The following is a 22,869-nucleotide window of genomic DNA, read 5'->3' on the forward strand; positions in this document are numbered from 1 at the left end:
CACACACACACACACACACACACACACACACACACACACGCATTCAGAGCTACCTGATATTGCCCTATTTTGTACTGTAGTGTAAAGTGAACATCAGAGCTGCAATTACATTGATTTGACCTGATGATGCATTATAAGACTCTTTGTAGTTACATTTTCAGCACTGTCACTGTGTTTCCTCCTTATGCCAAATCTGCAGCCACACATGTACTACGAACAAGAAGATATCCAGACAGTTTGTCCGTTCAGAACGTCTCATTTCGATGTACTACAGTGGGTGAGATTCGGTCACCCTTTCCAGGGCTCATCCAGAATGTTTATGCGTTTATATGTTTATACGGCGATAAGGAAAAAGACGGATGTCGTCGTCTCGTCGCTGACTTGTCTCGGTGACAATACGGGAACGATATTTGAGACTCGGCAGTCGCTATCGCGTCGCACACAAAAATGCTTTATGTTTCAACTGCAACACTACGGCCGGGGCAGTAATAATGTGCGCTTTCTCTGATGAGATAAAGAGAACACAGCGCGCGGCGACAGAAGAATAACTCTTGTGACCCTGAACGAGAGAGAGAGAGAGAGAGAGAGAGAGAGAGAATGCCTTTGTAGCTCTTTTCTGTGTACAATAATGCGCACAACCGTATACTGTACTCCCTAGTCGGGGAACGTGGCACATTCTATCGTTTGTACTTGATTTGCTTTCCGCCTCCTCAGACATATTTGCCTCCCCCCCCCCCCTCTGTGATCTCCACGGAACTAATTCTCGAAACTGTCCAAGATCCCTTTGAAGAAATGTAATGGAGTGTTTGTATTGATTATGTGCCCTCTGTGCCTCTCTGCTCTCCCCCAGTCTCTGGTGGTGGTGGAGGGGTACTACCACTACAGCGATGTCTTCTTCATAGTGCTCAGACATGTACGAGAGAGAAGAATCACAAGCTGTTTTTTCTCTCTCTACTGATCTGCTCATATCATTAATTCCCTACTGACTGAGGGGTCTGGCCGGAAGCCAGAGAATTCTAAATCTGTAAGCAGTAAATTGTGTGGCAGGGTGGAAAAATCTATTAGGTGTTTGAGCATGCCTCGAATTTGAATGTGTGTGTGTCGAGAGAGAGAGGAGAGAGAGATAGAGACCTTCTTAACCCATTCTGATCTGAGATCAGATTAATACGAGGTTTCCACTGGACACACACTGGTCTGATTAACCCATTCTGACCTGAGATCAGATTCTAAAAATGTCAGTCGTTCTTCGATTTTTTCAAAAATAGCAGACCTACAAGCTCGTAGCGCGCCACTCGGTGGCGCGCTATGAGCTTGTAGATCTGCTATTTTTCAATAGCTAAAGCATGACACGATGCCGTTCAGAATGGGTTAAACAATGAGAGTGGCCTCTCGGAGGGAAACGAAGAGCTCCATCTCTCCATTAGCCGGGTCTGAAACAACAGCTCTGTCTCTCTTTTCTCCATTAGTCAGGTCTAAGAAAAACAAGAGTAAGTATTGATGTGACCTCTGCTTAAGTAGAGAGAGAGAGAGATACAGAGAAAGAGAGATACAGAGAGAGAGAGAGAGAGAGAGATACAGAGAGAGAGAGGGGGGGTAGAGAGAGAGCTCCAAGGGAAGAGAGATGTGTTCTTTCATAATAGCTTATCTGTCTCTCTTGCAAAACATTTCCTAATCTATTATTATTCAATCGTTTTCTTATGAAATATGCAATGCAACATTGCGAGATCATAAGATCTTTATCTGACAGAAATTGAGAGAAATGCGGAGGACTCGGAACAGCCAGCATGCCTTTAATTAAATGGATTGCCTGCCAGTTCCACTTATTCCATGACTCATACTTAAATATTAACCCACCGCCAGGCCTTTGCATACAGAGATTTATATTCATCTCCGTCAAAGTGATGAGGAGGTTGTAAGTGGTGAATTTGTAAAGCCTGTACGTTTGATGCTCATTTGTATGTTCTACAGCACCATAGACCTTTCAATGTCAAAAAAGTAGTTTTAGTACTCGTCACGGTAACAAGAAGACTCACCCCGGTGCGTGCCCGTTTTTCCTCCCGGGATTTTCCCCAGTGAGGGGGATAACTTTGTAATATGCTATTGGCTGTTTGTATTCTTTTTTTTTTTTAAGATATTTTTTTGCGGCTTACGCCTTTTATTGATTTTTGAAGGGACAGACAGTAGGCTGACAGGAAACGGGAGAGAGATGGGGGATGACATGCAGTAAAGGCCGTGTCGGGTCCGGGAGTCGAACCCGCGGCACACTGCGACTGGATTACCAGTCCGGTGCCCAGACCGTTACGCTACGGCCTGGGGCTGTTTGTATTCTTTTTGGAAAAATATAAAAAGATACTCCCGTGGAAAGGCTATATTATATTACTTATATTGACCCTATAAGCAATTTAGTATTATTTAGTATATGTAAGGTTTTGCCCCCTCAAATGGTACCTCGTCAGATAATCCCCACATATCCTACAACAACTTCTGTGAACAGACTTCACTGTAGTAGCTTTTCATAAATTATATTTGTCACCATGGGCCTTGCATCTGATATGTCTGAAGTGGTATACAGTAGCACATTGTTAAACTCCTGCTTTATGCTAAGGCGTGACACGTATCGCTAAACAAACAAGTTATTTTCAACGGAAAGGTTTTTTTTTCAACTATAAAAATAAAAGATCACACCCGTGTGAACTGAGTGGTGCAACTCCCCTCCCCCCTCCTCCGCTCTCTCTCTCTCTCTCTCTCTCTCTCTCTCTCTCACTCTCTCTCTCTCTCGCTCTCATTAGCAGGCAACAGTGCAGCACTCTCTCTCTCTCTCTGTTTCTGGCACAACAGTGCCCCTACTGGTGCTCATTAACGTCACACACGGACACATAGGTGAACACACGGACACATAGGTGAACACACGGACACATAGGTGAACACACGGACACATAGGTGAACACACGGACACATAGGTGAACACACGGACACATAGGTGAACACACGGACACATAGGTGAACACACGGACACATAGGTGAACACACGGACACATAGGTGAACAGACGGACACATAGGTGAACACATAGGTGAACCAACACACATAGGTAAACACGGACATTGCTGTTCCTTGGAGTGGTTGCACCACTCAATAAAATAAAATAAACGGTTGAAAATATATAATTCTCGTCGAGCAACGAGCCACGTGACATTTTGTTTTTTCAGACACACACAGTTCTTGCAGAATCCCATTCTGCTCTCGGATATCTAGAGAAGTATCTGAGAAGATTAAATAAGACAGTGAAAGCCCCAACATTGTATTGCCGGCACACACAAAGGAAGGAATGAAGGAATGTCACTAAATGAAAAGTATTTCTGTGATTTCTAGCCTTGGAAAGAGAGCTACATTAGGAAGTGCAAAGTGCTGTTCACAACAATGGCTGTTGCAGCACAGAAATGATCCTATCCTTTTTGGGTTTCCTTGAATTAATTGTACATTTTAATTAATTTGACCTGAGATCAGATTCATACGAGGTTTCCACTGGACACACGCTGGCCTGATTAACCCATTCTGACCTGAGATCAGATTCTAAAAATGTCAGTCGTTCTTCGGACCTACAAGCTCGTAGCGCGCCACTCGGTGGCGCGCTATGAGCTTGTAGATCTGCTATTTTTCAATAGCTAAAGCATAACATGATGCTAACACCAAAACGGGTTCCCGTTCAGAATGGGTTAAGAAATGTTGTCTCCGCATTCTTTTTGCTTACTTCCCGCTACAACCCATTACAAACCAAAGCAATTACAGTACAATGTACTGTAAGGAAGTAGATTCAATAAATACCATCCAGTTCAGTACTACTTCTTTTCCTTTTTATCTAATCTTCCCAGTGTAGTAATAATAACTAATGAGTAAATATGAGCACATAAACATTTTACATCATGTACTTCACTAGACCAAATTATAATGTAGCGCTCTAGTGCTCGTCCTGGTTGCTCTGATCTTGATTCTCGACATCCATTTAACATCCATCATAATGTATGAGACACAACTGATCCCAGAGTGCCCCTCACACAGACTGTTGCTCATGTACAGCGGTTGTACGCACTGTGGAAGATAGACTTGTAGCTTCATGAGAAATAACACAGTGTTCATTTCTCTGCAGCGCCGAGGTAATGTATTTTTGCCCACCACAGAGGAAGGGCAATTGCAATGCAAGCTGTGATAGATTGCGTGTGTGCGTTTGCGTGTGTGCGTGTGCGTAGACTGGTATGAATGCATAACAAATAACGGATACCTTTTTTGAGTGGTGCAACCACTCCCAAGGAACCGCAACGTCCGTGTCTGTGTCCGCCTAATGTGACGTTAATGAGCACGAGTATGACTATTGGTACCAGTAGGGGCGCTGTTGTGCCAGAAACAGAGAGAGAGACAGTGCTGTGTTACTGTTGCCTGCTAATGAGAGAGAGAGAGAGAGAGAGAGGGGAGTTGCACCACTCAGTTCACACGGGTGTGATTGTTATTCAAAATAATAACATATATGAGCTATTAGTAAGGGAATTTTATCAGGTATTTGACCAATCTGGGAACTAAATCGTTACCAATAAATTTCTTCACCAATGTGTTTCTAAAGGTGTCTAATAACATGTACTAAAAGTTTGAAATTCAACTCCCGGGGGAAATTGAGATATTAGCATAATATGTGACCATACCCATAACATCCTATATAAAGAAAAAAAGTCAAAATGTCATCATTCTTTCAGTAGCATGTGACATATGAAACTAGGGGGTTTTCATGATTCTGAATCCATTCCAAGCATTAGTTTTGCACAAAAAACACTCCTTGGGAGGAAAACGGCCATGGCCGTCATCACAAACGTGATGAGGTCAGCACATTTGGTCAAGTAGATATGTCCTAATTTAGCCCAAGGAGTGTTTTTTTGTGCAAAACTAATGCTTGGAATGGATTCAGAATCATGAAAAACCCCTAGTTTCATATGTCACATGCTACTTAAAGAATGATGAAAATTGGACTTTTTGGCCTTATATAGGATGTTATGGGTATGGTCACATATTATGCTAATAACTCAATTTCCCCCGGGAGTTGAATTTCAAACTTTTAGTACATGTTATTAGACACATTTAGAAACACATTGGTGAAGAAATTTCTTGGTAACGATTTAGTTCCCAGATTTTCATAGATTTCTCTTACTATATAATGTGTGTTGTGTAAATAAATCTCTCACTTCAGAGTTTGCAGCGTGGCATTGTGGCCCGCTTTTGATTTATGGAGCGCCGGGGCCGGGTCGAGGGGAACCTTAAGGCTGAAGACAATAGATCATAGATGTCCTTTCTGCCCCGTGTTCCCGACCTGTCAGTACATTTCCTTGTTATCCCGTTTTGCGCGGGAACCCCCTTTTGGCGTTGGCATTATGTCATGCTTTATAGCTATTGAAAAAATAGCAGATCTACAAGCTCGAGCTTGTAGATCTGCTATTTTCTTTTTAAACCGAACGACTGACATAGAAAAACACGGCTTTGTCAGAAAACTGTCGGGATGTATAGAAGACATTTTTTAGAATCTGATCTCGGGTCAGAATGGGTTATGCGCTGGACTGAGCAACACTTGCCAGAATGAACTGCATTCACCCTGTCCTGTTGTTTCCCCACCCACAGTCACCCTCTGGTGAACGCTGCCACTTCATTCAAACGTGTTCCTCCAAGGACAATGTTAACCCATTTTGGACTGAGGTCGATTAAAAACCGGTAAAACCTCATGTTTCTATGTCAGTGGTGCTCAACCTTTTTCATGTCAAGGACCCCCAGAATTATCTTTATTGGGCCATGGACCCCCCATCTCAAAATATGTAGTTCCAGGGACCCCCCCCCCCCCCCCCAGAAGCAAATATTTTAGTTTGCTCTGAAATATATATTCAATGATTTGCGCCACATTTTAATGAATTTTCAAAAATAGCAGACCTACAAGCTCATAGCGTGCCGCTACTCAGTGGTGCGCTATGAGCTTGTAGATCTGCTATTTTTCAATTTCTAAATTATAACATAATGTTTAAAACACCAAAAGGTATTCCCGCCGGTAATTTCCGTCTCCCGGTGCAGAAATGCATTGTTTGGACTCTTCCGGGTGGGATGGACAAAAAAAGAATTAGTAAAACTATAACTGCAACAGGCGGCTCTAGAGCCGCATGTGGCTCTAGAGCACACCCCTAGTGGCTCCCTGTAGCATTAAAAGTAGCAATAAATTATTTTTCATTTATGGAGGAGGCCAAACGTGACAAGCATTCTTAATATTTATTCTACACATTTTTACAAAATTGGAAAACTTAACTAAACTAAAATTTGCGTCATAGCATGCGACACACTCAGTGCCGTGCCAGCCAGGTGTCTATTATAAACAAACCAGTGGGTGTGTGAGACTGCTGTCCTAACGTATTCTAATGTGCACTAGTACTGTGGAATGTAGCTACTGTAGATTTACTGTGAATAGGCGTACAGTACATATTCCATACAGACTGCTGGTTCTTCATTCTGTACTGCTATACCGTACATCTCACGCCCTTCACTCCAGTGATTCTGTCAGCAAAATCAGCCAGAGAACAGCCATACACTGCCATATAGCACGCCAGTGGAGCTATTTTTTTCCCGGTTTGCACCTTTTTTTGATACATACCGTTTTTTGCTGCGACCACTTCGAATTTCTATTCACAGCCAATTTCACAGCCATGAGACGGTTCATAAATGTAGCAATTTAAAAATATATATGTTTTCACCATGCTTTATGTCCATATGACATCACACAGTCAGGAGGATTGTAAACAGATGGCGCTGGTTTTTAACCCATTTTGGGTGGGAACCCTTTTTGGTGTTGGCATCATGTTACGCTTTAGCTATTGAAAAATAGCAGATCTACAAGCTCATAGCGCGCCACCGAGTGGCGCGCTACGAGCTTGTAGGTCTGCTATTTTTGAAAAATCGAAGAACGACTGACACAGAAACATAGTTTTTTTCAGGAAACTGTCAGGATGTAGAAGACATTTTTTTGAATCTGATCTCAGGTCAGAACGGGTTAATGACATATTGCTATCGTAATCATAAGCCCATAGACTATAAGCGTCTATTCTTAGCCCTCTCGGGCGGGGCGTGGGGGGGGGGGGGGGGGGGGCTGAGGTGTGCATCACACAGGGATAATGTCACTCCATTCTTTCTGCATGCTCTGTCATGCCCACGGCCAAACAAAATCCCATGTAAATTGTGTGTATTGTGCTGGATGTAATTATTGAAAAGGGTTCCAGTTGGCTTAACTCTACGGGGCTGTTTATTTAAAAAAACCTCCCCTCCTCCCCTGTACAGATCCTGTACTGATAGCGAGAGAGACAGGGAAGGGAGAGAGAGAGAGAGAGAGAGAGAGAGAATAGAGAGAGATTCTTATATAATGACTGACTGTGATGAATTCACAATGGAGTCACTCTGAATGACAAGTCGGGGGCGGGGGGGGAACTTGTCATTCTCTTAGACATTTTGTCCCTTTGTTGTGTGGAAGTATGTCTATTCCAAATGGCATGTAGTATTCTTTTAGTACCCCCCCCCCCCCCCCCCAATACGCCTGCCTCCTGCTCTTTTCTTTTATTTCTCTCGTTCCATTCTTTTACTGATAACACATTAAATCATGTTTCCTGTTCACCCAGCTCATGCCCTGAGAAGTCACCCCAGGGGTTGATAATGGGGGGCCCGTCTTTGAGGAAACACACACACACACACACACACACACACACACACACACACACACACACACACACACACACACACACACACACACACACACACACACACACACACACAGCAACTTTGATCTGGAATGACATATAATTCCTTGCCTGACCCAATTCCCAATCTTCTGATAAGGTGTTTTTCCTCCCCTATTTCTCTTTTTGCCTTCCTCCCTCCCTCTCCCTCTCTCTCTCTCTCTCTCTCTCTCTCTCTCTCTCTCTAACCTTCCCATGGTATTTGCTCAAATCGGAAACTTGCACGTCCCATTAAAGATACATTTAATAAAGCCAACATGTCATCCATTTCATTCTCCGAGAGGAAGTTATGTTGGAAGAAAATTATGTTTACTAGGGTGAGCTGAGAAACGTCTCCGTCTTCGAATCTCTGCCAGAATATCTGCGATCCACTATCGCAGCTCAATTCCACTATCGCAGCTCAATTAAGTTTGTGTCTGACGGTAACGTATATACAGTATGTGTTGCAAATAGTGTCTGTCATAGCGGGTCGAGTGGCATTACTTTTCCTGTGAGAGCATCGGTGCTCAGTGGTGAGTGAGATAATTGCTTGTATATGTAGAGTTCTGCTATACCAAGGCCATGATACTGTACTTGATTTGATTTGCTGGCGGTGGTGTTTTTGCACATTTGTGTGAATTTGCTCTCCAAACTGGCTGCTGGTTGGAAGTGGAGCCCGAGCCTCAAACACAGTGGTAGTCAGTCATTAGTCAGGCTGCGTTTAGGGACCAAGACAGTGAAGCAGTGTTTTTTTAGGAGCAGATTCATCACAAACACAAACTACAGAACAGCATGTTGACGGGCAGCCCTCCTGCCCCCTCTGTTACTTTAGCTACAGTTATGCCTGTGTCAATAATGGTGGCTGTTGGCCTATTGCCCTGGCAGTGCTGTAATCATGGCTTCACTTCTCTCTCCCTCTCTCTGTGAATCTCTCTGTGATTGCGGTGATTCCGACAGGGCCGAGGCTATAATTTCAACTCGGGCATGAAAGCGGGCCCTCCGGAGCATTCCGCCTAGCTCATTTGTAACGATGAGGCCGTCGTTGTTTTGTCTGTTGTTGGGGTTTTTTTTTTTCCTTCTCCAAAATAACCAATACGGCTTATTCAATGAGGAGCGCCCCTGAATAATTCTGTCATGTATTACAGAACCTATTAAATGCAAACTTTTCAATCGGGCAATCAATAAGGGAGGCAGCTTACTTTGGCCCTTTGCCAGACGCATTAGGGCTATACTAGCGATGGTTGCTAGGGAGCCGAGCCTGCTCAGGGGAAAGAATGTTTAATGTAATAGAATCACATAAATCAACTGAAGGAAAGTGCTTGTGTTTTCTCTCCTCTCCTCTCCTCTCCTCTCCTCTCCTCTCCTCTCCTCTCCTCTCCTCTCCTCTCCTCTCCTCTCCTCTCCTCTCCTCTCCTCTCCTCTCCTCTCCTCTCCTCTCCTCTCCTCTATTTCATTTCATAATGTGAAACCATTTGATATGGGAGTGTATTTTTGAAAATGTGGTATTGCCATTTTTCTTCCCTCTGTGAACCGCAAGAACATCTGGGATGGAATTAAGCAGGGTGTAGTTGAATTGAATAGTATGTGTGCTGTGCACGCGTGCGTGCGTGCGTTAGTGTGTGTGTGTGTGTGTGTGTGTGTGTGCTGCCTGTGTTACTGTATGCATAGCTGTGTCCTCAAACCTTGCGCTGCACACTTGAATAAATTGAGGTGAAAATTATATAAACATCTTTTCCCCCCTTCTTTTGTCACAGCCCGCTGCCCCACCCCGCAGGAAGGAACGAGGCACTTTAGTGCTTTACCATAATTAAGAACAGGAGCCAACATGCATGAAGGGCTCTCTCTCTCTCTCTCTCTCTCTCTCTCTGCCCTCTGTGCAGTTTTAATAGAACATTTCCTCTGGGTGTTGGTGCCTTTTTGTGAGAATATGATTCCCTTTGAAGAGTCGGCACACAGACATGAATGTAAAAAAAAAAAAGACCTAATATCTCTTTAGAGGAATTTGTGGCCGTGCACGTGGTCTGCATTACGGGCAGAGGCGCGGAGAGAGAGAGAGAGAGTCAGGCAGCGCCCAGTGAGTGATGCGGTGTTGATGACTGAGGGGCCATTGAGTCATTTTGCAGACACAGTATGTGTCACTATGCAGGCTGCGCTGTCTGACGAATGTGGATGCGATGAATATAGCTCGGGATTATTACTCCCTTTGAGCCAAAACACAAGCTCTGTTAGTAGTGCTGTAATTGTCATATCATTTCAATGGAGCGGTTTTCTAATGTGCCACTTCGCGAACGATTACTGGGGAAAGAATTTCCTATTATAATTTTTTTCTTTTTTTACTTTGTGGCAAAACAGCCGTGAGCAATTAGCGAACTGTTACTGTGCCTTTTTTTGTTGTTCTTGCTTTCGTCTGCTCGCAGCCATTCACAGATTAACCCATTTTGGGCGGGGAACCCCTTTTGGTGTTGGCATTATGTTATGCTTTAGCTATTGAAAAATAGCAGATCTACAAGCTCATAGCGCGCCACCGAGTGGCGCGCTACGAGCTTGTAGGTCTGCAATTTTTTGGAATCTGATCTCGGGTCAGAATGGATTAAACGCGCGGCATCATGTGAATCGGGGCAAAATGAAATGAATCCACGTCGTTTTCCATCTTCCAGCCACTTCCCCGCGTCATTTCCATTCGGGTGTCATTGACAGATGCTGTTCCATTTTTATGCGGTCAGGTTTCAATAACATGAAAACCAATAGCTTGCATCGAGCAGCCTGCCGCCCGCCACTTATATAGCCCTCGCTCAGTGTCACGTCCCCTCGCAGGTGTGTGTGTGTCTGTGTCTGTGTGTGTGCGCGCGGTGAGAGGGAGTTAGAAGGTAGAGAGAAGCGGATGAATCAGAGATGTGTTGTATATTATGAGTGGCTAAATGGGAACAGGGCAACCTCTCAGATCAACTCTCTCTCTCTCTCTCTCACCCTTTGTTTATCTCACCCACTTGTCCCTGTCCTTCTCTTTTTTTAACCCCCCTTTTCCCCCGTTATTGTCCTGTCTGTCTGTGTCTGTGTCTGTCTGTCTCAGTCTGCCAGTTTTCTGCTTTGTTTTGAGGTAAAACTGCTTTTAGCGTAGTTAAAAATAACAATTAACTCAAATATAAATGTGACAATATTGGCACTGCCTTACCATTTTCTCACTTAAAAACACAAAAAACAGGCCGGGGGAGGAGATCCAGTAAATTCCCCTTTGCCCCGGGCCAGATAATGTGGAAATGTTGACAACGGCACATTTTGAGCACAAGTGAGTGATTTAAGGACTGCAAGTGCGGATAGCATTGGAATAATGGTTTTCAGCCTGTTCCCGAAAATCCGAATGTCTGTGAAAACTGAGCTGCTGGCGACGTCCACACACACACACACACACACACACACACACACACACTCAACTGGCTCGAGATCTTGTCAAAGAGTTTGTGGCCACTTTGAATATTTTCAAGCTCAGCTGAATGTATAATGACACGGTTTACGCGAGTCAGATAGTGTGTGGGGGCTGTGTTTTGTTTTGCTAGTAGCTACGGTCGGCTGCCACTCTCGCCTCGACCTCATATTACAAGTGGATTTATTTTCAGCTCAGTGAAACTGTTAAGAGAAACTCTCAAATAAAAACCAAAGGCTCTCAGAAATCCAGCAGTAAATCATCCCAACACCTACACCACTACCCCCCCCCCCCCCTCCCCACACACACACACCCTCCCCTCAATTATTTTCTCCTGGAGTTGCCTTGTTAGAAATTCAGCACACTGGTATCGATGATGTTTCATCTGACATTGCGGCGGGTTATTCATCCAGCTCCGGTTACAGCCCGGCAGCTGCGACAACTGTAGCTAATGAGTTTCGTGTCGCATGCGGCATTTCTGAGATTTCCCTTTATGAGTTGTGTAATATATTATTATGTGTAAGGCGTCGTGGGATTACAGCAGACATTATCCCCCTCGATGTCATTTTGGACAGAATCCCCCTTTTCATTTCACCTGGTTGTAAGGGGTTCACCCTATAACCCACTCCTTTACTCTACACTACACAAGCTATTATAATCTCTTTGGCTTCTGCCCTTTTCCATCTTGAGGAACTATTTAGCTGTGGTTTTTTAATAGGAATATAGGATTTGGGAATAATAATACAGCATTGAATTAAATGTAGAACTCAATGTTTACTTTAAACAAAAGGCATCTGTGCCACCACCACACTGTATAATGTAGCCATATGCCCTACTCAACTGTGTTAAAAAGAAAGCGTTAGACCAGGGGTGGGCAACCTCTCCTGGCCGTTTTCCAAGGCTAGCGTGGTGCCAGACAGCAACAACTAGGAGTGCTTTAGCTTCCTATTACAGGCTGCTAATGAGAATAACACCAGCATACAGTCAATATTCAATAATAGTCCCTAACATAGAATGAGTCAATAATTTAACAACCAAAGGCTTTTATGCGCCCGTCAAACAATTATTATCAATGCATAATAATGGTCAATTGATTGCCTCAATGCCCCAATCTGATCATCTGGTTGATCAAAAAGAGGTGATCACCACTCCTATAGACAGAACCGGCACCCTGGCCGCGTTCCTGTGGGTCTGGAATTCTTTTTCACTTAGGGAAAATGTGATTATGAAATGCTTTACACCACTGCCTGGTATGTACGGTGGGTATTATACAGTACTATTGAATGGGAGCCAGCCAACAAGCGCTATAATATAAGTGCTTGATCAGTACTACAATTGTTCATTGCTATTCCCAGTTGTAAGAATATTGATTAAAGGGGAGCTGGAGGAAGGAATAATATTGGTTCTCTTGAGTGAAGGAGCTTTGCATGTTTTTTTATCTTTAAGTCAATCAACAGTCCTCGCCAAGTGCAACGCCGTGAACGTTTGCATCCGTGCTGCCGTGTCCCTCGTGTTGTGTTTCATAACATAACACAAATCTACACTGCAATAATATGTGTACACCTCTCAGAGTTAAATTGATAACTCGGATTGTACTGTGTAACAAGATGTGCCATTCAAGCTTCATTGTCACTTCCATTGTCAAACAAATATTGATCAAAACAATATTTGTAGTCGTAAATCTGGAACCGGATCACACATTTAACCCATTCTGTACGGGAACCCCTTTTGGTGTTTTAACTTGGCATTATGTTTATACTTTAGCTATTGAAAAATAGCAGATCTACAAGCTCATAGCGCGCCACCGCTCGCGCCACGAGCTTGTAGGTCTGCTATCTTTGAAAAATCGTGAAAATGCGGCACAAATCTTTGAACATATATTCTTTCAGAAGACCTTTTATTTATTTCGACGTCAGGCCTAATAATTACATGCAATAGTGTTTTATTATTCATGTTATTCTGGTGGCCTGTAATTGCTCACTGACTCCCAACACCGACCAACCCAGTGGCTTAAGACATCTGCACTGGTGGTGCTGAGTGTTATTAGATGAGCAAGGGTACATTACAGTGTGATATTCTTCACGCGTTACACTATATCGAGTAGCATTGATTGAGTGGTTATACCATCAGCTGGGCCTGTAGAGCATTTATGACCCTGACACTATTGCAGTTTATGAGGTCAGGACTCGCTTTTAACGACATCACCTTCTGAAAAATAATATGCTGCAAGCGAGGCAGCTGTGTGATCCTGGACATGTCTCTGTACTGCCCCTAGCCCATTTTGACCCGGGAACGATTCTACAAATGCCTTCTACATTTTTTTTTTTACATTTGTTTTTAATGTCAAGGACCCCTAGAATTATATTGTAATTGGCCACCGACCCTCCTCTGAAAATATGTTGTTCCCTCCCCTCAGAAGCAAAAATCTGAGTTAATATATTCAATGTATTCAAACATTTGGGCGATATTTTCATGATTAAAAAAAAATAGCAGACCTACAAACTCGTAGCGCTATGAGCTTGTAGATCTGCTAAAGTATAACATAATGCTTAGTTAAAACACCAAAAGGGGTTCCCGTTCAGAATGGGCTAGAGAGAGAGAGAGAAACAAAGTAGACAGAAAGCTAGATTGATAGAAAGAGAGGGGAAATAAAAAAATGCATAATAATTAGGGGTGTGCATCTCTCCCTTACAAGACGATTCGATGCGTATCGATACGCATGGGCTACGATGCGATCGATTACATTCAGTCCAAATCGATTCGATTCGTTTTCGATTTCGTGGAATTTCGTGGAATTTGATGCGATTCGATGCGATTCGATGCGATGCGATACGATACGGTGCGATCTGACACATTTAACCTTTTTTAGATTTTTAATTTGAAGCTAGATCTAAAAAGAATAGGGTTGGGACTTCATTAAAAACATCTAATTAATTGGAGGATTTGTGATTAATTAATCTCAATTAATCACATTTTAATCGCATATCAATAGGCCTATTTGACCTGATCAGTGAGCTTTTTTTCCGAATGGATTTGGATACGAGTGAATCAATGAATAGTGACTACATAAGCATAGGCAATTGAAAAAGTAGTAATAATAACAGTGATAATATTATTATTTATATAATGCTTCTCTGAGTACTTAAAGACGCTTTTCAAGGGGAACATGATAAAACAAATAAAAACTACTTTATTAGAGAAAAACTAAGACTATGGAATAAAATAAATGAAAGTGGAATGAGATAGCTGGGGAAAGAAATATTCTAGAGGTGTGTTTGAACTTATAGGTGGTGGCATGTCTTGTGAGTTTTGGCAAGTGCATAGTTTTGACAGGTCTGCCTGCTGTGGACAGTGAAACCCTGACCATTAAACACGGGCAGACGCAACGATACAGTCTTATCATTCATTGTGAAGCCAGCAACATGTCGATGCAAACAGACGTGTACAGTAGCTGCTCGGCCTGCTCCAAATGATATTCCCATTCGTCTTTGTGTCTACCCGTGTAAACGCAGCATCGAGTGTGAGGGTTGGGGAACGGATGGACCGTAGTGTTATTAAGGAGGACTCCTTCTAACTCCTTCTAACGATATGGACCAGAGTTAAACTAATGTTAGCTCCCATGCTAACTAGTTGCTATACCCTCGTCAGAAACAACACCTCCATCCAGATCGGGTGGGAAGCTGCTGATATCACTTTGCTTGTGCCCGTGGATGGGAAATGAGATTTAAAAGGCTATATAGAAGTGTGGATGAAAGCACAGATGTGTGCAATAGAGTTGTGTCGTGACTCGTTATCTGCGCGTGTATTCCGTCTGACGACGAGTGGTTTATGCTGCTAGTGCTCGTGTGTTGTCGCTGCTGGCTGCTGATGCATATTTAAGAGCGTCGTCATATAAGCATGCGCCCCATCCTGCGCTGGAAGTAGCAGATCTACAAGTTATCGACCCGTCGCAATGCACAGCGCTTTGGGCTTGTACGTCTGTGTTTTTCCCGCAGTTAGTTGAATTATATCGATTCGCAGCTTTAGGATCGAACCGACGTCACGACGTCACGCTATTCTGACCGATCCGGACACGCGTGCGTCGATGTGTAGTCGCATCGTTAATGTTAAAATCGATTCATATCGATATTTTTTGACACCACTAATAATAATGTTAACATTCTCTGTGTGTGTGTCTTCCAGCTCTCCATTGATAACAGCCCAGAGCCCCAACCAATTACAATGTTTGCGTAAAGAGAAGGACATCCTTTATTTGTAAAGGTCGGCTTTTATGAACAAAAGGAATTGAAAGTGTACACACTCTGTGTACATTATACGCACACACGGACACACATAGTAAAAAAGACATTGCATATATACAGTAGATAGATACATGCACAAAGCAAACTGTATGTTAAGACGGGTAACTTTACAGTACATGTGTGTGTGTATACCGGTATGCATTTAGGATACCTGCCAACTGCTAAGTGCCAACACCGGCACATATATGACCCTACTATGAAGACACACACACAGACTGTACGCATGTTTCAAGGTTTATTTGCTCTACTCATATAAAGGTGTGTGAATGTGAAATACGTTGTGAAGCGCGTTTGGAGAAAAGCGATATAAACTGCAGTACATTCACCATTTGGCTAAGTGCTAACTGTGTGAGGTCCGCAAAATACTTTGTGCAACAACATTAAGGGCAGGCCTGTGTTGTGTATCCCTTGGCTCTCTTGGAATCTCCGAATGGAATCTAATGAAGTGAAATGTTGTTGTTGGTGGTTGGGAGAAGACATTGAGCGCTTACTATAAAGTCCCTGACATTTGGAAGCAAAACCTCCTCTACCTCTAAGCTGTAATTGCATACAACTCCCGCAATATCAAATGAAACGGTATTGAAGGAAGGGTTGTGTGTGTGTGTGTGTGTGTCTGTGTGTGTGCGCGCGCAACTGTGCATGTGTACGCACATGCGTGTATTTTCTATACATTGAATCACATTGGCTGAATGGTTTTAATCTTTCTCTTTTGAAGTGGAGTCGTTGGGAGTATAGCGGCGCTAATTACACTGATGGTGCCGAGCTACAGCTGCTGTAAATATGTTCTGAATGCTGACCGACGTGTCCTGTACCGTCTTTCTGCTCGCTTATTTCACTAATGATGCCTGGTGCTTACTGCTTAGGATAGAAGTGACACCAAAAGGTGGAAATAACTTCAAATAGACTTGTGTGGCTGTGCCGACAATTTGTTTTTCCAGCAATGATGCCTTGGATGCTATATCTAAGCAATAGCAATGCACTGGTAGAATAAAGCTTCAGATAGCCGACCGAGGCTCGGTGTGAAGTAGAGTTGTAGACTATGCAATAAATTATCTTTCTTTCTTTTTAAACCACAAGACCGTTCCTCATAATCAAAATGTATCTAATGCCTTTGAAGCCTTTTAGTTAAAAAAAAAAACAATACTGTAAATTAGAATGGCTGCCCATGAGAATGACAATGCAATGTACTTTGACTTCAGCTTGTGTGTGTGTGCGGCTGTGCACACTGTATATACTGTATTCCTTTGCAGTTCAATTGTTAGTTAGATTTCATATATCGCATCACTGTGCTACACTATAGACGGATAATTAATATTGCAGAATTCCATATGTTTTATGGCTGCTCCACTCTCATAAATGATTTGATAAGTGATTTGTGCAGAGGGTGTGATGTGATAAAATAGATTTTGACAGACCGTAGCAAGGTCCAGTACACTGGTATCTCTTTCGCTCTCAAAGGGAGAAAATCTATTGCACATATTTAGCTAGTAAAGTAAAGGCATCCAGTGGAGAAATTGCTCAGAGGATTTCTCTCACCTCACCTCGAACTTGCTTGTTAAACCTTGTCAGCCTGAACAGTAAGGAACTAGAATTTTCCATGACATTTTACTTCACTTTACGCCATACTGTAGCAGTGTTGATGTAATGCATTCTGAGACATTGTGTGTCATTCTGAAACATTACATGTAATGCATTCTAAGACATTGCATGTAATGCATTCTAAGACATTGCATGTAATGCATTCTGAAACAAGGCATGTAATGCATTCTAAGACATTGCATGTAATGCATTCTAAGACATTGCATGTAATGCATTCTGAAACAAGGCATGTAATGCATTCTAAGACATTGCATGTAATGCATTCTAATACATGACAATGATGACATTGCATGTAATGCATTCTGAAACATTACATGTAATGCATTCTAAGACATTGCATGTAATGCATTCTGAAACAAGGCATGTAATGCATTCTAAGACATTGCATGTAATGCATTTTAAGACATTGCATGTAATGCATTCTAAGACATTACATGTAATCCATTCTAAGACATTGCATGTAATGCATTCTAAGACATTACATGTAATGCATTCTAAGACATTGCATGTATTGCATTCTAAGACTTTGCATGTAATGCATTCTAAGACATTACATGTAATGCATTCTAAGACTTAGCATGTAATGCATTCTAAGACATTGCATGTTGAAATCCTTTCTGCAACATTACGTTAATGCATTCTGAAACAATGCATGTAATGCATTCTGAAACAATACATGTAATGCATTCGAAGACATTGCATGTAATGCATTCTGAAACAATACAATTCAATTCAATTCAATTCAAAGGGCTTTATTGGCATGAGAAAACATATGTTTACATTGCCAAAGCAGAAAGAACAATACAACAATACAGCAATACAATCAAAACAAAAATTATGTACATTTGAAAGTCAGAATCTTCAATAGATCAATAGATCACTCGATGCAGGTATAGTGCAGAAATATACACAATGATTAGTCTTTAGGGTGGTTGTGTTCCATTTGATATCCTTCTCCTATCACAGCAACACACAAATCTTGCTGCTGTGTTTGCACATTGTTGTACTTCGCCCAGCAGATATGGGAGTTTTTTTGTCATTGGGCATGTTTTCAAAATCTCCGTGTGTGGTTGTAATCTGTGGGAAGTATGTGTCTCTGATGTCTTGGTACAATGGACAGATGGTTAGGAAGTGTAGCTCTGTTTCCACTTCATTCTGTGTGCAGTGGGTGCATAGTCTGTCTTCTCTCGGGATACAGGTCTGCCTATGACGGCCTCTCTCGATCGCGAGACTGTGCTCACTGAGTCTGTACCAATACATGTTATGGAAATGTATTACATGCATTGGATGCATTCTGAAACATTAAACATGCAACGCATTCTGAATTGTTGCATAATAATGCATTCTGCATACCGAATGCCATCAGCATTATTTGCCCAGGAGGAGTTTATAGGTATTTATTCACATCGGGACTCCTACAGCATTTAAGACGTTTGTGTTTGGTTTCATATTTTTCATTTTAGACGCATATTATTTATTATTAACTCAAATCTTTGCATCTGGGTCCCTGGAACAACATATTTTCAGATGGGGGTCGGTGACATATACTTTTTGGGGTCCTTGACATGAAATATTGAGCACCACTGATACAGAAAAATGAGGTATTTCATAAAAATACAGGATTTAGAAGACATATTTTTAAATGTAGGTCTAAATTGGTTAACACGGAGTGCAGCAGTAAAATAAGCTCCAGTTCCTATACATTACAAGCAACCAGTCATAAATCAGCCGTGTGAAATTCACACTATTCATGATTAGGGTTCATGATCTTAGAACCCTAATCTAATTCATGATTAATAAGTACTGTACCTCGTAAAGAATTAACATAATCGGGAGGAGAAAAGGTCAGAAGTGTTTTTGTTTTTTTGTCACGAATTAGTTTCACGCTCACAAACGAGGAATTAAAAAAAACTGTGTCATCACTTGACAAATCATCAACTCCAAATATTCTGTATTTCTAAATGGTATATAAGTAGTACACGCATACTACATCAAAGTGTCTCTGACTTTTCCATGAGTCTGACTCTTTAAGTCTTTGCCAGATCCAAGGCTTTTAAATGTAGTTGATAGGATTCTCTATGGTATTTTTTTATGATTTATTGAAAATGATCTGTTGTGAATGTACGACGAAGAAAGACCATCAGAGAAAGCTTGACTCGTCTGCTTCCAGGAAAAAAATCTACTGAGTTGATAAAATGTTTAGTTTTGGTGTTGGAAGCCATTTAAAAAGAGCCTGCATTTACACTATTATATGTAGCGTTTCTAGGATAATAAAAAAAAAGTTATGGCCGGTTCAAAGTTTTATTTTCCCAAAGAACTTTTTTTTCTGCTGGGTTTACATAACCAATGCCATATCTCATTTTAAAGGGTGAGTTGTCTAGTTCCATTTTAAACGTCGTATACGGTCTAAATGGGTTAATATATTGTGCTATTAACCCATTTTAGGCCGGGAACCCCTTTTGGTGTTAGCATTAGGTTATGCTTTAGCTATTTAAATATAGCAGATCTACAAGCTCATAGCGCGCCAACCGAGTGGCGCGCTACGAGCTTGTAGGTCTGCTATTTTTGAAAAATCGAAGAACGACTGACATTTTTAGAATCTGATCTCACGTCAGAATGGGTTAATCAGACCCGTGTGTGTCCAGTGGAAACCTCGTATGAATCTGATCTCAGGTCAGAATGGGTTAAAGTGTTTGCCTGTAGCATCGTGAACCTTCCTGACCACTGCGGTCGTTCCCACTGTTGTTCCCTCCAGGTCAGGAGGAGGACGGACGCAGGGTGCTGGTGCTGAGCTACCCCCAGTACTGCCGCTGCCGCTCCGTCCTGGCCCGGCTCAGGGACCAGCCGTCGTCCTGTCTGCTGTCCGCGGACCACACGGTGCTGGCGCTGGGCGGTGTCGCCTCGCTGAGCGGGAACGCCAGGATCCTGTACTGCCGGGACACCTTCGAGCACCCGGCCCTGCTGCGGAACGAGAGCATCTGTGACGAGTTTGGTGAGTTTCCGGGCTGTGGTTTATTGGCACCTTATCCAGCCAAGCCTGTATTAACCATAGACTGTAAAAAGAATATGGACAAAGCGTTCGCCGGGTCTGATATGGACGTAAAATGAAGCCTGTCAGTCCTTGAATTGTAAATCTTTCTAGATCCGTTTGGGCCCAGCTGGCCCATTGGCTGGCCCAGGCAACGAGGCGGGAATTCTCCCCTTCTTCTTAGTTGGTTTTTATTTTGACTCGAACGAGGGGTGGCTCCCGATCATAGACTGTAACGGTAGCCACGCCCCTCAGAACATACGGGACTTTATGGTCATTTTTTTAATAAATTAATAAATAAATTTTCCAAAAAGAATATTATGACATGAGAAATGAGACTTTAAACTAGTGACTGGAAGCAGAAAGTATTCATGACCATGTTTATTAAGGTAATACAGTCTAGGTGAAGTTGGGCCCAAATACATGGGCCTCTATGGGGATATGGGTTTTTTTGGGCCCAATGACAGCGCCACAACAGGCCATTCTATGAACTTTCAGGATGTCCCGGTTTCCTTAGTGGCTTCACAAAATATCTGTCTGACTGCCCCCCTGGTATTAACACATTCCCTCCCATGCCAGTGGAAAAACGTGACATAAGCAGAGAAAGAAGAAGCTTTATCCTGGCCGACCCCGTGACTGATTGTCCTCCACACCAGGTGTCGCCCGCGGCTGTGTTCTGCCGATCAGACTGTTATTGTGGTTATAGCGCGACCTCAAATTAATGTTTTATTAAGCTCCCCGACGTCGTACTTTATCCCATTCTGAGCAGTAGAAACCACTAATGACCGCGTGCACCGAGGATTTGGGACGTAGGCCGTTTTTCTACCATGGGAGTCCTATGGGGTCCAGCCACATAAAATAAATGATTTTAAAAAATCAGATTAATCACCATTAATGAATCATGATTAATCACCATTCGAACCATTTCGTTATTTTTTAATACCGGTGTGTGTGTGTGTGTGTGTGTGTGTGTGTGTGTGTGTGTGTGTGTATATATATATATATATATATATATATATTAGTGCTGTCAGGCGATTACATTTTTTAATCGCGATTAATCGCATGATTTGTGTAGTTAATCGCGCGATTAATCGCAAAACCTTTTTTGCTCTAAATTCAATGATGAACTGAAAGAAAACGCTGTATTGTAGAGATCAGGTTTGACAACATTGAATGTTACTTTTTTTATTTACCTTTTTTCCACGTATGAAAAGACAAGTGCAATGTGAATAGGCCTATTTAATTTATACAAAAGGAGAAGAGAGAGAGCAATGTGTTTGTGGCTCAAACTTTGTCTAATATTGTTTTAGAGCAGTGGTTCTCAAACATTTTCATGCCAAGAGCAAAGGACCCCCAATATTTTTTCAATCTACAAAGATAATCCCAAAATCGCTTATAAATTAAATTAAATTACTTACTAATCGCTTATTTGGCAACACTGGCCAGAAACGACCAGTGTTGCTTATTTTTGTCTTATTTTGTATACTAGGTGGCTTGTTTCTGCCATAGAGTTATACTGGCAACACCTCTGGGCTGGCTTCTAGCTAGCTGGTGCGGTAGCAACACCACTCGTCTCTCTGTGTGTACTGTCAGTCCCAGCTCCGTGACTGGGAGATGGGACTGTGGACAGTCTGGAATAGAACTTTCTGTTACAATTAAAACCATAAAAAAGTACCACACAACTGAAAAGTATCGAGACTGTGACCGCAAGTTAGAAACGTGTGTGGCTATAACGAGGCACAGCTGTTTACAATGCGATGCAAAATTAACAGCGGGGGTTTTGCTTTTGGACTCTATATGGATGAATTGCACAGGTTTCTCAAGCTTTTTTGGACGACACGAGCAAAACCTTTGTGAAATGTAAATGGAAGGCTGTTACTCCACTTAAAACATCCTAACAAGGGGTCTGGGAAGGGAGTGCATTGCAGGAATCAATATTCCTCAACATCCCGCCTGCCAATCGCTGTGCTTTTTTTTGTTGCGTTAATGCGATAAAAAAATTTGTGCCGTTAATAAGGTGTTGCGTTAATGCATTAATAACGCGTTAACTTTGACAGCATTAATATATATATATATATATATATATACGTTGCTGCGAGCTATTGTCAGCTATTCTTCAGAAATTCTTCAAATATTTGCAAACGAATTAAAAAATCCCTTTGGGATTAATAAAGTGACAACTTTTACAATAATATGTCCTTCCATTACCGTTATACAAATTAATTCCTTATTTATTTATTTTACATTTTGGAGGGGGTGTTTAGGTGCCCACTCTTCCTGCAGCCTTTGGCAATGTGAAATGCCACATTCCGAAAAATTAGTGCCTACGACGTCTGTGGACGTCCTAGCGACGTCCTAGTGACACGGGGCGAGATAAGAATATTCAGAATTCTTCCAAATTTTTTTTTTTGGCATTTCGCTTTTCGCTTTCCGTACGCTAACGCTCTGTGCAACTATTAGCTTGTCAATTAACTCCCATGTTAGCGCGGCGGAAAGAATGAATCGTATCTCCTAATCCAGGGCGCTCTCCGTGGTGATGAATGGATCGATATGCTGGCGCTTCATTTCTGCTCCTCATCCGTCTCTCCCGCAAAATATGAACGGTTTTTGGAGCGTAAAAATATATATATTAAGATGATCGGGGATGTGAGGTCACTTTGTAAAGTCAACTTTTTTAGGAAAGTGTTTCCGGTTCATGGCTTTCAGAGTAAAAGCGATCAGACAACTCTGGCACCCCGGA

At 42.2% G+C, this 22,869-nt stretch overlaps 1 protein-coding gene and 1 long non-coding RNA gene across 2 annotated transcripts in view; one reads left to right on the forward strand and one right to left on the reverse strand.

The window, feature by feature from the left end:
* Nucleotides 1–22,869, reverse strand: part of LOC310865944 — a 197,185-nt gene that overhangs the window by 72,132 nt on the left and 102,184 nt on the right. The window lies entirely within an intron of this gene.
* LOC310865190 (AT-rich interactive domain-containing protein 5B-like) overlaps nt 1–22,869 on the forward strand; it is a gene marked incomplete at both ends in the record, with an annotated part of 95,267 nt that overhangs the window by 22,648 nt on the left and 49,750 nt on the right. Inside the window, one exon of the mRNA XM_083774214.1 lies at nt 19,857–20,093. Within this exon, the coding sequence (XP_083630340.1) occupies nt 19,857–20,093 (237 nt within the window). The remainder of the gene's footprint in view (nt 1–19,856; nt 20,094–22,869) is intronic.

This window comes from Protomyctophum parallelum, assembly GCF_964188405.1.
Source record: "Protomyctophum parallelum genome assembly, chromosome: 10".
Taxonomy (NCBI): Eukaryota; Metazoa; Chordata; class Actinopteri; order Myctophiformes; family Myctophidae; genus Protomyctophum; species Protomyctophum parallelum.